The following is a 17,177-nucleotide window of genomic DNA, read 5'->3' as shown; positions in this document are numbered from 1 at the left end:
TCCAATTGGTGCAAAATGGTGTCTCCTCAACAAAAGACCTGAATCGCATGACACAAATATGGTAAAGATTGGGAATAATGGTGGGAGCTAAATTTAACATTGTAAGATCATAGGGGCGGGGGGCAGAGAAACCGCTCCAATTAGGTGATGGAAGCGCAACATGGATTGGTGTATGTTGACTGAGAGTGTGGTTCATGATGGACGGGGTTGCCCCCAAAAATGGATAAAAATCTTGGGGCCACGGAAAAGCCTCAAGGGGTTTGGAATGTGATGATTTTGTTTCTCCTGGGCTGTTGGGGCTCTGTCAGGCCCATCTGGGTCCTTCACAAATCTCGGGTAATGTGGTGTATTGGAGGGGAGCCCTGTAGGAAACACTGGAAGGTGATATGCTTATTTATTCTATTGAAATATAAGTGCACCAATATGGTATGTACCTGTTTTTTTTTTACTAAACTGTAAATAAACAGAGTAAAAAAATAAAACAGTCTTGTTCATTGTGGAGGAGGCCAAGAGGAGCAGGGAGAGCATCACAGGAGTCTGCCAGCAAAGTGTGAAGATTCTGTAGTCATCGCGAATGGGCATCGTTGGTGCTTCACGTTAGTGTTCCCCACTAGCAGTCAATGCTGTAGCATGGAGAGGTGGCTGCCAGAGTTTCACATTGAATCACAGTGCAAGCAGCGAGGTCTTGGTGCGAACTGGCCTGTTCACAGTCACAAAGTACCCAATACTTAAATACACAGCTTTATGTGCCCCCAAGGGTCCAGGAGTTGTGGAGTACAACTTGGGGGTCAGGAACTCACTTCAGTCAGGTCCAGCGGCTGGTGCAGCATGCTGAGGAGCATTTTTTGGCCATGAGGCTCAGATCAGGAGGTCAGTAGACTAGCCCTTGGAGTCACTCTGCTGTCCTGGGCTCAAGGGTGCAGTAGAAGGTGCAGTTCTCTTCTCACCCAGGAAAGAGGGCAGCAGGCAGCAGGTCAGTACAGCAGTTTCATCACAGTGTGACAGCCTTTTCAGCAGCACAGCAGCCCTTCTTCCTGGTAGAGTATCTACGGACCCAGAAGTGTACTAAAGAGTTGATGTCTGAGGTCCAATATTCATACCCAGTTGTGCCTTTGAAGTGAGAGAAGCTTCTAGAGGCATGCCTTGAAATGCACAGATGCCCTGCCTTCTTGGTACTGGCCCCAGACTAACTACAGGGGGAATGCATCCCTTTGTGTATTGGCAGGACATGTCCTATTCAGGTGTCAGCAGGGCTGTCCTCAGCTCCTCCCTCCCATCCTGCCAGTGATGACCCATTCAGTCACACCTAAGACTCCCATTGTGTGTGGCTGTCTAGGAGAAATATACAAAGCCCAACTGTGAATGGCAGCCAGTCATATGACCCAGAGACAGGCTGCAGACACCAAATTGCTAAGGTAAAATAATAGTATCCTACTAAAAGTGGAGTTTTTAAATTGTAGTTTCAAATCTTACTTTTTTTACCATACGTTTGGATTTTCCATTACAAATCCAGTTACCTGTTCACATTTAGAAGTTACATGTATAAAATGCAATAAGGTAACTCCAATGTTATCATATGGGAGAGGTAGGAATTGCAGTAGTGACAAAATAAATGTAATAGTTTTTCACTACCAGGACATGTAAAACTTACAAGTCCATGTCCATCTTTTTAAATACATTGCACCCTGAGGTTTGGGCCTGGTAAAAGGTAACCTTTGCCAGGGTGAAATGAAAGTTTAAAACAGTACATACAGAATGTTCTGGCAGGCCAGAGACATGTTTAAAAGAATACATAAACGGGTGGCACAATGACTACTGTATGCAACCAAGCAATATTTTACTTTCAGACCTTGAGCCAGGGTAGTGCCACTTTACTAGGGACCTACAAGTAAATTAAATATAACAATTGGGTGTGAGCCAGTAATACCATGGTTTAGAGAAAATGGCACCGCACTATATCATGATGCTGGTTTTATGTTAACATTTCAGAATGAATTACACGTTGAGTTAAATTGAGATACGTTACCAAGCCACAGATGTTACTGTAATTAATAATCAATTGAACTGCATTAATGAGGAAATGAACACTTTACTCCATTTTTCTTCTATTTTAGGGTTAGAAAATGTGCCAAAGGATATACCCTCAGACACTACTCTGCTTGACCTACAGAACAACAAAATCACTGAAATTAAAGAAGGCGATTTCAAGAACCTCAAGAATCTTCATGTAAGTTAACAGTACTTTTATTTGTATTCAAGGTAACAATTCAGATACATCTTAGTAGCAATCAAGAACAGCCATGGATGTAAAGGGGATGCAAAAGGCATGACCCTAAGTAAGTGCAGATACCAATATCGAAAAATGTCCTTCACAATGAACCAGAAGCCAAGAAATAATAAATGGTAGTTGCAGAATTCCTGCAACTACCATTTATTTGAATTTTTGAATTTACTCGACTATTTTCAAGGTTCAGTGACATACCAGGGTGAATTAGGTTTCATTTACCAATAGAGATGTGCACACTTATAAATAGAATACATAGAGTAGAATAGACTTTGTTAGACTCATTGTATGTTGCTAATTCTCTAGTAGGGACGGTGTGCAGAAGTGGTTGTAGTTGCTTGATGAATTTGATGTTTGGGGACGAAAAACGTACTTGCCAAAAACGAAAGTTTGGTATTTCCTCACAAAATATTTTTCTGGAAATTATACATGTACGGCAAGGAAACCTAATAATTCGAAATGTAAACTTTGGATTTCACGGTGAAATGTCTGCATCTCCTGAAACTGGCAATCAAATGTTTTAGACAGAATGATTACCTATCTAAAGTACATTAAAAGCAGATATTTGAGCCATAATGCTTCCTGAGTCTAGATGATGCTTTGCTAATTTTGGTTCGTTGCAATCAGGGACCGCTTAGTGATATGTTTATTTCCTTACTTATTTGTAGGCATTTCATAATATATTTTGATATTATATATCTATTTCTGTTTGAGGCCCGAGGCCTGCTGTAACGTGTTGTATGACCCTGTGACCCCCTTTGCCGAATTGAATAGCAGCAGTGCAGAATGGCGATTAAGATGTGTCTAGCACTGTTGTTTCTGACCTGTGATTGTGAGAGCAGATTTGTTTCCCATCTACACATTCAAAGTAGATTCTATGTTCAACAGCTGACCTATGATCTGCACCTCAAGATGGAAATATTATGTGAAGATTGTATGAATACAATTGGATAGTCAAAGGTCCCGTGACTTCGAAACCACAATTTCCTAGCTGCCTTTTATACAAATAGCTCTTCATCAAATTATTTTATTACATACAGTTTTTTAATCTGTTTCAGTGGAACGAACCTGTAATAACAAATACGCTGTCTTGCCACCATTGTTTCAAAGTTTCTTGAGAACAGTTAGTGGGAAGGGTAGGGTTGCCTGTCACACCATACATGTACTTTAATTATCATTAATGCCTCTTCAAATCTTCCTTGTTTTGAACCAATTTATGCGCATGGTGCTGCAAAATGCACAATGCTACTGTTTTTTTATTTCCTGAGTTTGACACAAGGGATCCCCCATTCAACAAGGCATAGGAAGTAAGGCCTGCTTGCTTCACTCACACTTGTGGATCAGCTCAAGGAAGGTCTTAGAAATCCACACTTAAAATGTTTACCAGCCACACAACCTTATCTTCCTGAAGTTCTTTTTTCTTCACTTTGTGACCTAATTGCAGTACTCTGTTCTTTTATGTGTTTCAATACATTTTACACTTTACGTTTCTAGTGCATCCTATTTTAGAACCTATTGATAATGATCAGCATATGATGCAGTCAATAAGTACTAATTCAATTTAAATCATAATTGGTATTTTACAAAACAACTATTTCAACTTTTGATGATTAAGGATGTCCAAACATCATAATTTGGACTTCTCAAGCAGAGGTCAGAGTGATGTTTTACCACTTCGATGAGCAGTATAATGTCCCTACAGTTGCCTTACTTCCATATGTTTGCCTGGTATGCATGTGCCATTATCTATACAAAGGAAATAGTCAGATGCAGCAGTGTGACACATTGTGGTATCAGACTGAAATCTTAAGGCATAATGTACCACAATGTCTAGTCGTAAAATGGATTCTGATTTACCGTGATAGCACCACAATGATAAGGCCTATATGTAATTGAAAAGTTAAAACAAGTAAAGTAAACTCCACTCTGGCTTAAATGGAACTCGCCATAATTCAACAAACTGTGTTACATTTTGAGATCATTCCAAATTTAACAACGTCATTTCTTTACAATTCCCAAGCACACTTCTTTAGCCAACATTGGAAATTTCAGTTATCAAATATCTTGTACTGAATCCAGTCAAAGCTTTATACTCTGGAGTATCAAGTACAAGAATATCTAATACCATTGACCAAATATTAAGGGACAGCATTTTGAAAGGTAAGCGCATATAGAGATGTATAGATTTACAACTCTTAACTCCACATCTATGTGCCTTGATGATACATTTATATTGTCAAGGTACATAGATGTGAAGTTAGGTTCAGACAATCTATGCCTACTTTCCTTTCAATATGTTGTTCCGCGACATTCACCAAGCAACAATGTGAGTTTCATTACCAGAATTTCCCTTTTTAAAGCTGCATTGTTCTGATCAAAGCCCTTCAGGAGAAATAGCATGTTGTAACCTATCAGTCTTAGACCGGATCAAAACGTTTCCCATATTACTGTCAGCAGCATTTTGTCTCAATATTTAAATTCTTTGTCAGAGTTGGATGGCCAAAATAGGGTTTGAGTAAAAGATTCCTTGAGTTTACAGACGACTTTTACTATGTACTGCACTATATAACTGCAGATTACTCCCCTCAGAATGCAGTCCACGTGCCTGACTGGATCCAGAGAATTCTGTACCTGTGCTCCTGCAAGCCCATAGGTCATGTGGAGAAGCTGTGCACCGGCTCGATACTGCATTGGATGTTTTGCATACCACGGCCACCACTGCCAGCTGACATCAGTTTCATGCCTCTTTCCCTTTCTGCAGCTTCAAACACAGAGCATGAACAATTGCTGTCGACAATGTGCCAATCACGAACTTGGGCCTTTTTTACAATATTAAACAAGCATTTACAATGCAATGGTCTCGGCTTTGTTAAAGTTAGAGCTATTGGCATTGCAAATGGCATTTTTTAAATTTTTTGTTTTTTTGAAAATAAAGTACCAAAAGCCTCAAGCAAAATGGGGTTCACAGAGGGCGCCAGGAGGCATACCCAACAGGGAAACTGAGAAGGAAATGAGGAAGCACTTTAAGGTGACTGGCGAGGGCCCAAAATGCACTGATGGCAGTCCTAGGTCACCCGGAGGTCCCATGCAAAGTCTATACAGAAGCTCTTCACCGCTCCCTAAGGCAGCCTCCAGCATGAGAAAGGACTGCAGAGACCTGTACGGGGCAGTCAGCCAGCTCCGGGAAGATGTGCATCTGCTGCTGCTTGGTCTAGTCAAACTAACAATTTTACTTACACAAAAATCAAAAGATGCTAAAAAGCAACGTGACCACATCCTGTGAAGGATTTTGAAATACATCTGCACAAAGAAAAGAAAGCTGGTGAAGAAGGAAAGAAAAGAACAAGGCGAGAAAGAATGAAAAGTGGAGAAAGAAAGAGGGCAAGAAAGATGGGATGGAAGGAAATGGAGGCAAGTAAATAGAAAAGAGACGGGAAGTATTCGAAGGAAAAAGGGAATGCGGAGAAGGGGCAACAAAAGAAAAGAACAAAAGGGTGCCGGGAAAGAGAAAAAGAGGGACAGTGCAATATAATAATGAAAATTGAAAGGAGATAAGGGGGGGAGAAAAGAGAGAAATAGAGCAAAAGAGGGAAAGGAGAAAAGAGCTAAGAATGTAGGAAAAAGAGAAGGGGTGAAGAGAAAAAGAAGCCTATCGGTTACGAAAAGGACAATCGAATATAAGAAGGCACACAAGCAGTGAAGGGTGAAAACTGGACGAGAGACGGGAGGAGCAAGAGACGTGGGTGTAAGAGACAAGTGACATTTGAGGTGGAAATGGGGGAATACTGAGTAAAGAGGAGCAGAGAAAGATTAGCCATGAAAGAAACCGAAATCTGAGAAATCCTGTGAGGTCTGGGGTGAGGGCCGAGTGAGCAGGGTGGACAGCAGGTCGCAAGGAGCGTATAGGAGAAAGCAAGTGATGGGGCAGAGAAAGGGAAAGTTCAGAGACAAAGCGAGCGTCAGAGCCCCCTCCGCTTCCTCCGGAGGAAAATCGGGGAAACAGAGAAAAGGCAGAGGGAGGGACTGCAGGGTCCCCTGCTCCGATCACACACATCCTTGACTGCCGAGGGAGTTGTTGCATTATTGTGAAAACGTTACACGTGAATAAATATACACCTCTTGCATCATGGGATGCGAAAGGCCATACAATGCCTTTGCAAGGGAGGAACTTGGAATGCACAAAAGAAATCTAAAATTACTGCTGGGCAACTACAAGTCTGGGAGCATCAGGAGTACTCAGAGAATCATCTGTGAGAATTTTAAAAGGTCGGAAATGTACTGCAAGCACACTTATATACAAACTGGCACACTTCCTTTTTTAAAGATCAGGCCCGATTGTGGGAGACTCGTGCAAACATTTTAGCTAATCAAACAGACATTCTGTTCATAGGTCACAGGGAGAGGGTCAAAGGGAGGGGTTCGGATGGAAGTTTGTCCAGGAGCCTCCGAAGCACCTATGACTCCATGGATAACTTCAGAAGAGGTGACCTCGCGTGCTGACCCTGACCCCGCATGCATCCTCAGTCCTGGAGACTTCAAAGTGGGGCGCCCCTTACGCCGCGCGGATAAGAACGCTATCTCTTATCAACACGAGATTACAACGCAGCCAGTCCTGGTGCACAGACACACATCTGCAAATGAACTGTTAGCTTGACTTTATTTTATTGATTGAAAGTTTGCGAATATTCAGCGCATTAGTTAATTCCCCAAAAAAAGTTGCTTGCATCAAAGCTTATGTCAAATGCTTTTTTATTATTGCACATGCCAATCCTAAAGCAAACATTCAGCTAGAAATACAGTCACCGTATTGCGACAATCTTCCCGTAGGTTTCAATTACACAGTGCCTCGAGTGTAGGGTTTAAATGCGCGGCGGGAAAAGCAGAAGGAATGTCAACACCATGCAGCAGGGTCGAAGTAATGCCAACCTCTTGCATGTTACAAGCATCTTGACGTGTAGAATGCCGACAAGTTATTGAAAAAGCTAACCGGAAATAAAAGTGAAAACCACGTAAAAAAGTAGACTTGATCTTATTGACAATTAGGCGGCTAGCTGCGGCCTGGTGCTTCTTGTTACCACACTGTACTACTTACTGGCTGTGATCAATGACTGCACAGGCTGCCCTGCCCACAGTGGCCAGGCTCAAATGTCGTCGTCGGTCAGGTCGGGCAGCGGCTGACTTGAGCTACGATGATGATTCATGGACGGACGTGGGGAGCCGCAGTGGTTATGGTCGGGCGTGGCCTTGTGAAAAAATCTGCGCACGCTGTCATCCACTGTGTGCACAGCCCCTCCCCCCCATCAGAACCAACATCAAGCCCGCCCAAAGTGTTTGTGTCCCGCGGCACACCCACCGGAAAGTGGCAACACTCTCTGCAACAGTCAAACACTGCACTTTAGTGTGAACTAAGGACCGCGGCCGCCATGAAACATATATTGATTCATATCTTAATCTTCTCTTGCACTTGATCTCAGCCTCAGGGCAGGCTTGGTTATTAAAGAGTCTCACACAGTCGCAACTACTTAACCGCCGTGACTGACACACAGTGAACACGCTGCGCCTGCACGCACTGAGTACAGACACAGTACATTTGAAAAAACATCGATGTGTGACGTGCGCCGGTGCAGCAGATGTGTAGAACACCGGTGCTAGAAAAGGGGCGGGGCTTAAAAAAAGAGAGAAAAACGCCCCCGAATCGCGTCAAGGCGGGCCCTGAACTCAGTGACGCTCCTCTCCTCCAATGGCTGGCCAGCATTTACGAGGCCAGCCAATGGAGAAGAGGGGCATGTTCAGGCCCCCTACTACTAACAAAAGATTTCGGCTCCGCCCACCCACTGCTTACGCAGTGGGACGGGAGCCGAAACCTAAAAAAGGCCACTCCACAGAACGGAGAAGTGCAAGGCCAATGAGGAAACTGTGGTTAAATAAAGTATACACCAGAAAGAGCACTGCTGAAGGTAAATGACTTGTTCTTATAATTAATACTTCTAATTGCAGATTTCTTATCTTGCAATAAATACCCAAGCAGCACCTTCCAAACGTGGATGGTCTGTGGAGTGGGCTCATACAAAATGTCTTCCAGAACCAAGCAGATGTATTGTCCATCTTGCTGAATCTAGACCTCAAGGCAAAGGTGATTCCCGAATGATTGCACTGAAACCCACTATACAGCTTGGCAGATATCAAGAACATTTATCCACCACACCAACACAGTCATTGTGGCCCTTGTGGAATGGGAAGACACACCTTTCGGGATTGCTTCTAGGCTACCTTGTATCAGAGCTTGATGCAGAGGACTTCCCACCTTAAAAGAGTTCTCTTCTGCACAGCTTTCTATTTCTTTGATCCAGAAAACGCCATTAAGAGCTGATCATTCTCTAGATGCTCCTTGGTATTATCAACGTAAATATTAAAGCCCTTTTAGGGCCCAACCAATGGACTCTCTACTCCTCTTTTGAGGGTAGGGGGAGAAAAGAATGCTTGTAGAGTGCAAAAAGAATAATTGATTAACGGAATGCTGAGCAATGTCAAACATTAACCCCCAGTACAGAGAGCTGGGGCTAAATCCATAATTTTCCTTGCCCACCATGCCATTCCAGTTTAAATGCAGCCATGTGCGAATCAGTCTCGACACTACGCCCCATGGGAAAAGTCCAACTTGAACTGCCAGGCAAGGTCCTCCCTGGATCGGAAACAACTATCCTGGGACAAGTTTTGGGGTATCACCCTTATCAGCAGGCTAGCTTGAATCTGTGGCATGGTGAGCACGGGACTCACGTCTGGGCATACACATCCCACTCGGGGTGACAAAGGCAAAAAGAACAATGCATGTCATTGTTAAACATTTACCCCCAGTACAGAGATCTGGGCCTAAATCCATGAACTGCCGAGTATGGAAGTGCATCACAACATTCGGCTAGAAGGCCCCCGAGCCAGAGGCAGTGTATGTCAATCGCTCTGACAGTGCCTACAGTTTACACATGAAGCGACATAATTGCAATGAGAAAGACTCTTTTCAGAGTCTGGAGACACAGCAAACAACCATGTGGATGATCGAAAGGAACACACATGAGATATGTCAGGGGCGAAGTAAAGATACCATGGAGCATCACAAATGGTTTAGAAGGGAGCATGTGTGTCAAACCTTTAATAAACCTCATACAACAGTTGATTTAAGTAAGGATGACAAATAATGTTTCACGGTGGGACAAATATGACGCTAACCAACAGCTTCACTTGCAAGATGTCAATGTCCCGGGCACCACATTACATTGCAAAATTGTCTTAGCATCCAGCGTATATGGGCATGTGGCGGAAAAGATGACATCGACCACTTCAGATGGCAACTTACATGTAGTCAATTGCCTCTCCTCAGTTTCCATGCATGGAAATGTACTGCCGCAGGACAAATTGGTCAGTCACCACTACAGATCTTAGTCCTCGCCTCCAAGACCTGGAGGGTTTTGTCAAGGTGGCCGTGATGCTGGGCCCACTGGGACTTTAGATTCTAGTTCAGGGCTTGCATGTGGCACCTGGCATAGTTCACAAAGAGGATAAATAAGGCTAACAGACCAAGACGCCTCGGAGACACCATCACTGGGGTCCAGAATCGGCTTGAAAAGTCAGGATTACAAACTAAATGTCCTAGGTTCATTGCAGAAGATGGAATACCTTGAACTCCACTGTGTGCAGCATCACTCCAATGAATGTAATTCTCTGTGATTGAATCCAATGAGATTTCAGCTTGTTTATGGTAAACCCCACTGATGTTAGGCTTTTCACCTACATTCAGAGTGCAATGACCCCCAATTCAGCAGCCAGTTATCAAGGCACAGAAATACATGAACTCCTGACCGCCGAAAATGAGCATTGACTACCACTTTCCCATTTGTTAACATCCTAGTGGTGCGGGTGAGGCTGAAGGAAAGCAAACTGAAAATGCTTCTGGCCCACCTCGATCTGCAGAAAACGCCTGTGCAATTGCAGGATGGGTATTTGAAAATATGCATCCCATAAGTTCAAGAACACCATCCAGTGTCCCGGGTACAGGGCAGAAAGGTTCTTAGATGATGAGAAACATTTTGAATCTGTCCTTCCCAGTTAGGCATTCTGGGGTCAAAGATCCAAGATAGGCCTGGAGTGTTAATTGTTTTTGAGATGAGAAAATAGCGGAACAATTGCCACATGTCTTCAAATCTGGTACCCGTTCTATTGCACCTTTAAAAATCAAAAAGTATACCTCCTGTAACAAGATGAACAGATGCTCCTCCAGAATTTGTTCTAGTTCAGCATGAATTTTGAGCAGGGAGGACAGTAAAGGTAGGGCGTAGTCTTTTTGAGCAATCTTTAAGACCCAAAACCCAAAATCTGCAAGAGTGGATGTGATGGGTTGCAAACCTGGGAGTAAGTGTTGAATTCTTTCCCCTCTGGTCATGCTTGAGCCTCTGTGGAGAAACTAAAGCAGTTAGCTTGGGAAAAGGAATAGTAGGGCTGGTGCCCCTATTGGCCTGTGCACTGCTGGTTTTACATCCCTGAGAGACTGGTTGTTGCTACCTCACTAACTGGGAAGAATGTTGCTGCCTTGATGTCAGACCTTGCAGTAGCCTCTAAATTGGGGGTGGACGGAAGGTTTCTTTCCACCCACACAATTGTTGTAATTTGGCATCTCTGCGTTCTTCTTGTAATACTGAGTTCCAGCCAAATTCTGCCAATCGCCATGTGGTGAAATTTTTTCCCACAAGTGTTCTGAAATGTGACAGTGAGTGAGATTTGACATCTTCTGGCACCATTTGTTAATGCCGGAGGCGCGAGCGGTTAGTGGGCTGCTTCTCGAGAAGATTTGCTACCAGCAACAAAATCAACTCAAATAGACACATGATCTTACCGCCGCGCTGACATTTCAGCATTGCTTGCACTCCTCTCACTAAATTGAAGTACTAGAAGCATTACATGCATATTTCTGCCCATAGGTGAAACTGCAGAATCTTCCTGAGTTTTTATGTATCTCCGCAGAATTCCATGGAGTTTCACTACACGAGTTCTGCCCACTCCTACTCTAAATGTTTTGAACTTATGGGGAAATGACTTCACAGACTCAAGGAATGTGCTATAGCTTGCAATATTTAAACTAGTGGAGAACAGAGTTCACCTTCTGTCTGAAGAGGACACACCCATCAAATAGAAAGTCCATCAGCGGTGCTGGAAAACCTGGTTGCTCTTATCCAGGCATGTCTGCGAAGCACAAATTTGGTACCATGTGCTATGCCACAGATGTCCGTGGTACCAGAGTCTGCACTGATGGCTTACTTAGCTCCATCCTGTCCAACATGGGTTGTCTGAGTTAAAAAGGCCCTAATATCCTCCAGGACCAACGAAAGGACTTGCTTGCCATGTCCCAAGAGGTACCTGTATATTGGCCCAATAGTGCCTGGTTGGCTGATGAAAATACTTTATTGCTAAAAGCATCAACACTTTTGTATCTCAACCTGGGGATATTTTGTAAACAAATTAGGATTCACCTACCTGGCTAAAGCCTGTAGAATTGGTCAAAGTCTGTAGAGTGCTTGGTGAAAAAATATGCATCACCGGGTGCTAGGCTATGGAATCTGTCTACCTGCTGAATAACAGGTGGGCAAGAACTTGGTTTCAACCAGGAAGCTAGGAAAGTATCTGCGAGGATTTTGTTGGTCCAGGCTGCAAGATTTCTTTTTTCTTATTTATTTATTCATTTTCCAATGCAAAAAAGAAAACAGGAACTATCACAGTGGTATTCCAGCGTTAAGTGTACAGTTCGGTCATAAAGAATTTGCACATCATGTTTGCACAATCCTGTGGGAGAACATAGTAATATATCTGCAGTCAAACATGTAGAACAGTATACAGCACTCTATATTAGTTCTGCTGCTCACAGTGCCAGTCATGAATAGAAGATCAACCTATACCAATGTTCTCAGGATAGCCTTCAGCTCTCATTGTATTGAGAGGCCACAAACCCAGTCTGCACAACCAAGGTAAATCTGCACCATCAGCCGCCTTTGTTGCTAAATAACTCTGATAAAGGCCCCAGAAGCTGTTAGGACGGTTCGGGGGAGAGGGGAGGCAGAAGCTCACTGTATAGCTCTAACCATGTCTTTGGACCACTCAGCAATGGTGGGTGCAGACCCTCAGGCCCACCTTATCACCACCCTATGATTCGCTAACAGAAAGCCCATGTCTATCAATCGCCTCACGTCTTTGCCCAGTCGTTTAGTTCATCCTAGCAGTGCCACCAGTGGGTGGCATGTCAACGGAAATCCCTCCATATCACTCAGTATAGGAAATATTGATTCCCAGAATGTGATGACCACTGGACACTCCCAAACGACATGTAAAAACCCTGCCAGACTAAATTTTCAGCTCTTACATGCTGCAGTCTCGCAACCTGTAACGGCATAGCCTTTTTGGGATTGTAATATATTCTATTAAGAAGCTTGAACGATGCCTCCCGTTTAATGAAACATGTGATGTGATCTCTCAGCAGTATCACCACGTGGCATCGTCCAGCACCACTCCCAAGTCATTCTGCCAACTCAGCCTGGCTCTAGTGTAGTGATTCCTGCTATCTTCTTTCGTTATGCTGGAGATGTTGGAAGCCTTCTTACTGGGTGCACCCGCTCATAGTATCAACGAGAGGAAAGCTACCGCTGGGGGCTTCAGCTTATTCTCAACTAGCAGCTCTTGGAGTGCATGTCTTACTCAATAGTAGTGAAATCTTACAAGCAGTGTGTAGTCATGACCGTCTGCCTCAATCTCAGCCCACTCTTGTACTTTGCCATCAGAGAAGAGATTTCCTATTGTAGTAATGTTGACTGACGCCAAAGCCCGTACCACCTCCGTCGTGCAGCCTATTGGTAGCCAATAGCACCATTCCACCGGAATCAGTGGAGAGTATAGGACAGCACCCATCTATCATTTAAGCAGGTTTTTCCATGCGTGTGTGACAAAGTTAACTGAATCTAAAGATCCTGACCGTCTGGACGGGGCATGGAACAGCAATTCTGGGAGAGGGGAGGGTGCCACCGCAACCGTTTCTATCTGCAGGTGCAGGAGTCCAGCTTGTTCGTGTCCCCAGTGATAGGCATGCGATCTTTGCGCCACCCAGTAGTGTAACTCCAAATCTGGAGCACCAAGTCCTCCCATAGTGTAAGGTAGTGTAAGAATATTCCACTTAACTTGTGAGTGTTTCACTGCCCAGGCCAACCTCAACAACAATGAGCGATTAATCTTGAAGATATGAGCGGGAAGTACCATTGGAATATTCATAAACAAAAACAAAAACTTAGGGTGCACCACCATCTTCATGAGGGATATGCGGCCCATAAGGGACAATGGATGATGGATCCATTTATCTAAGTCATCTTCTAATTTTGCAATTGCCTTGCCATAGTTTTCACTTAAGACCAACTCAGAGTCTGTGTGCACCTGTATCCACAAGTAACGTACAGGGTCGGGGGTCCATATTAATGGGAATTCCATTTCTATAGGCTTCATAGCTACGGTGAGTGGGAAAATAGTTGACTTTGCCCGGTTCATTTTAAGGCCAGAAAGAGCCCCACATCACACTTCTTCTCCCAAGACAGGGGACTAATTATTCTCCAGATCTATGATGTACAGAAGAGTATCATCCATGTACGCTGATACTATGAGATTATATCTTGGGAAGCGGATTCCCAGGTATCCCATGCTACTCCCATTAGCGCACAGGCCAAAGGTTCGGCTACTAGGGAATTCAGCCCAGGCGAGAATGGGCATCCTTGCTGGGTGCCCCTAGGTATCGTAATGGGCGCAGTCACTATATCACCAACTCTAATCCTGGCTGTGGGGGAATTGCATAAAACCAACACCAACTGTAAAAACATCTCTCCCGCTCCCAGCCGTCTCAGTACTACCTGCATGCAAGGCCACTCCACTGCGTCAAAGGACTTCTCTGCATTGAGGAAGACTGCAGCAGCCTTGACCACTCTTTTTAAGTGTTGTATGGCCCAAAACACAGTTCGCAACTGGCGGGATAGGTTATTGCCCGGTACAAATCCTGACTGTTCCTGGCCCACCAGGAGTGGAACCAACAGAGATAATCTATTAGCCAAGATCTTTGCAAAAGGTTTAGTGTCACCATTAATAAGTGATAGAGGCCTATAAGATGAGCATTCATTGGGGGGTTTGTTTGGCTTTAGTACTGTGACTATCACAGCTTCCCTCCTGGTGGGGGTATTCTCCTGTCCTTTCCCGTTTCCTCAAACAACGTGACAAGGTTTGGTATGAACAGCTCCTTTGAATTATTTATGAAAGAAAACAGTGAGGCCGTCCTGCCCTGGGGCACTACCTAATCGTATAGTTTTACGTGCCTCAAGTATCTCTTCAGCATCCAATGGCCTCATTAAATATTCCCTGTGTTCATCAGTCAGCCACGGCATCTTAATATGCTCCAGATATTCTTGAATTGCTGGCTCCTCTGCAGTCGTTCTAGATCCGAAGAGGTCTGAGTAATACTGATGAAATCTGTCTGCAATTGCATCTGGGTCTCTCAACTGTTCACCCCCCTCTGTACTCAACTTAGTCACACATCCTAGATTCTTCCTGTCTCTCAGCAATGCCGCCAGGATTGCACCCACCCTCTCTCCCTCCCCATATGCTTTGGCTACTGTATATTTCCCCATATGCTTAATCGCGCTGTCTGCTAACTCATGATATTCTTTCAGAGTGGCTTTGAGTTCGTCCGTTACCTGGGCATTCCCTCCCACTAAGGCCTCTCTCTCTAAATCCTTCAGTCGTCTTTCCAATCCGGCTAGCCTCTGCCCAATAGAGCAGAGGACCCCGGAATGTATGGCCGTCGCTATCCCCCGTATATAGACTTTGAATGACTCCTATACAGTAGAAAATCTGGCAACAGATCCAATAATAATGTCAAAGAAGCTTTCTATGTCTTCGGACATTTCGGACCTAAACACCCTATCAAGCATGGAATAAGTCGGAAAATGCCAAGCAATAGGGCCAGGACCTATCTGTGAGCACTCAATATCTAACATTATTGGGGAGTGGTCTGACAGGGAGCAGTAATGTATCATACAGATCCTTATCTAGGGGAACATCTGTCTAGAAACACACCAGTAGTCAGTTCTGATGTGGAGGTCATGCGGAGCCAAATAGTGGGTAAATCCTCCAACCGTTGGCACCCGCATTCACCACACACCTAACATGTTGCACTAGACTGCAGTATCTACAATGACTTTGGCCGCTGCACAGGGGCACCTACAGGGGCCCCAGAGCGGTCTAATGCTGGGTGAAGCACACAATTCAGATCACCGCCCCATATTTGCGGTACAGAGGAAACATTTGTTAATCGCTCAAACAGCACCTGATAGAACTTTGGATTATCAAAGTTAGGTCCGTATATATTAACTGCCAAGAAGTTCACTCCCTTCCACCTGCAATTAGAGATGGCAAATCTCCCCTCTGTGTCTGTTTCAAGCGCCTCCCACTGTATCCCTGATTTAGGGTTAACCCTGGTGACAACACCCTTAGTTAAAAGGACCCATGGAGAAATCTGCGATCAAGTATCCTACTGTCCATAGGAAGGTGGGACTCCTGCTGGAAAGCAACATCAATCTCATGCCTGGTGAAATGCGCCACTACCTTTCATAGCTTCTAAAAGTCATTTAGGCCCCTGATATTCCATGTCAATAGACAAATCTTATTGCTGTGTCTCTGTGACATACCAGCCTGAGCTACCTAGTGACACGCTGTGGATGTCGTTTATGTGCTTTAAAAAATCTCCCATGACGGAAAATTCAGTATGAGTGTTAAGTAGGTAACATATATACACTGTCACTGTGGAATCAAAAATAAATCCCCCAAAGATCCCCCTCACCCACGATATGCAAACCCCCAACAAAGCATAGACATAATTCCCCATCCTCCCCCCACAATTTAAATCTAGGGCAACCTTGCCAACATTATACAGTAAAGAACTTTCGAGGCAAATCGTCATACAGTGGGTAACACGCAGAGGCGGATGTTACCTGCTCACTGCTTAGATCAACACGAACAATAGAAACAATAACAAGTTGTAGCCATCAGCACATCATTTACCTCCATCACTGGGCGCCTTATGTTCTGGGTGCATATACAAGTCAAGGTAGTCCCACTATCACTTCCTGAGGGGCCATCCAGCCAGGCCAAGGTAAATCAGCAGTATGTAATGTCTGTGCTAATTTTCAACATCTGACTGAATTCACACTCTCCTGAATTCACTCAAGTCTATGGTGAGTTCTTCATCGGAATTAGGCTGCAATCCTCCTCGTGCCACATCAGATGCAGATCTGATAAATCAAAAGATATTCGGCATACCTTTAAATACATGTTGTGAGTCAGTAGGTATCAACTTCATTCCCATACCTCGAGGTCTCCACCAACCACTCCCTTCAACCCTTAGTGCCCTCCCCCCCCCCCCTTGCCCAGCCTTGTCAGATTATTTAAGGGCCTTCTGTAGTGCTTTTGGGTCAGTAAAGATGTTTGATTTCCTGTTCATGTTGACCCGCAGCCTGGCCAGGTGCAGCATTACATATTCCAAGTTATTTCACGGAGCCAACGCTTCAGGGGGGCAAATTGACGTCTCGCCTCCTGCACTCTCATGGTAAAGTCTAGAAAGGGAGAGATCCAGGAGCCCTCAAATCGCAGCTCACATTTCTCTGTGGCCTGTTTCAGCGCAGCATCTCTATTTCTGTAGTTCAATAGTTTGGCTATTACAGGCGAGACGGAGTGGCAGGAGGAGGCCTGGGGCCCAGGGGGTGGTGAGTACGCTCCACCACAAACATATCAGAGGTGTCCCAGCCCAGGGGCGACACCAACAACCTTT

The 17,177-nt window shown here is 44.4% G+C and overlaps 1 protein-coding gene across 1 annotated transcript in view; it reads left to right on the top strand.

Annotated features, from left to right (window-relative positions):
- DCN (decorin) overlaps positions 1-17,177 on the top strand; it is a 309,316-nt gene that overhangs the window by 143,057 nt on the left and 149,082 nt on the right. The window contains exon 3 of the mRNA XM_086919558.1: positions 2,115-2,227. Coding sequence (XP_086775684.1) covers positions 2,115-2,227 — 113 coding nt within the window. The remainder of the gene's footprint in view (positions 1-2,114; positions 2,228-17,177) is intronic.

Source organism: Lissotriton vulgaris, chromosome 1_1 (genome assembly GCF_964263255.1).
Source record: "Lissotriton vulgaris chromosome 1_1, aLisVul1.2, whole genome shotgun sequence".
NCBI lineage: Eukaryota > Metazoa > Chordata > Amphibia > Caudata > Salamandridae > Lissotriton > Lissotriton vulgaris.
The sequence above is the reverse complement of the archived record's forward strand: the minus strand, read 5'-3'. Positions and strand labels throughout refer to the sequence as shown.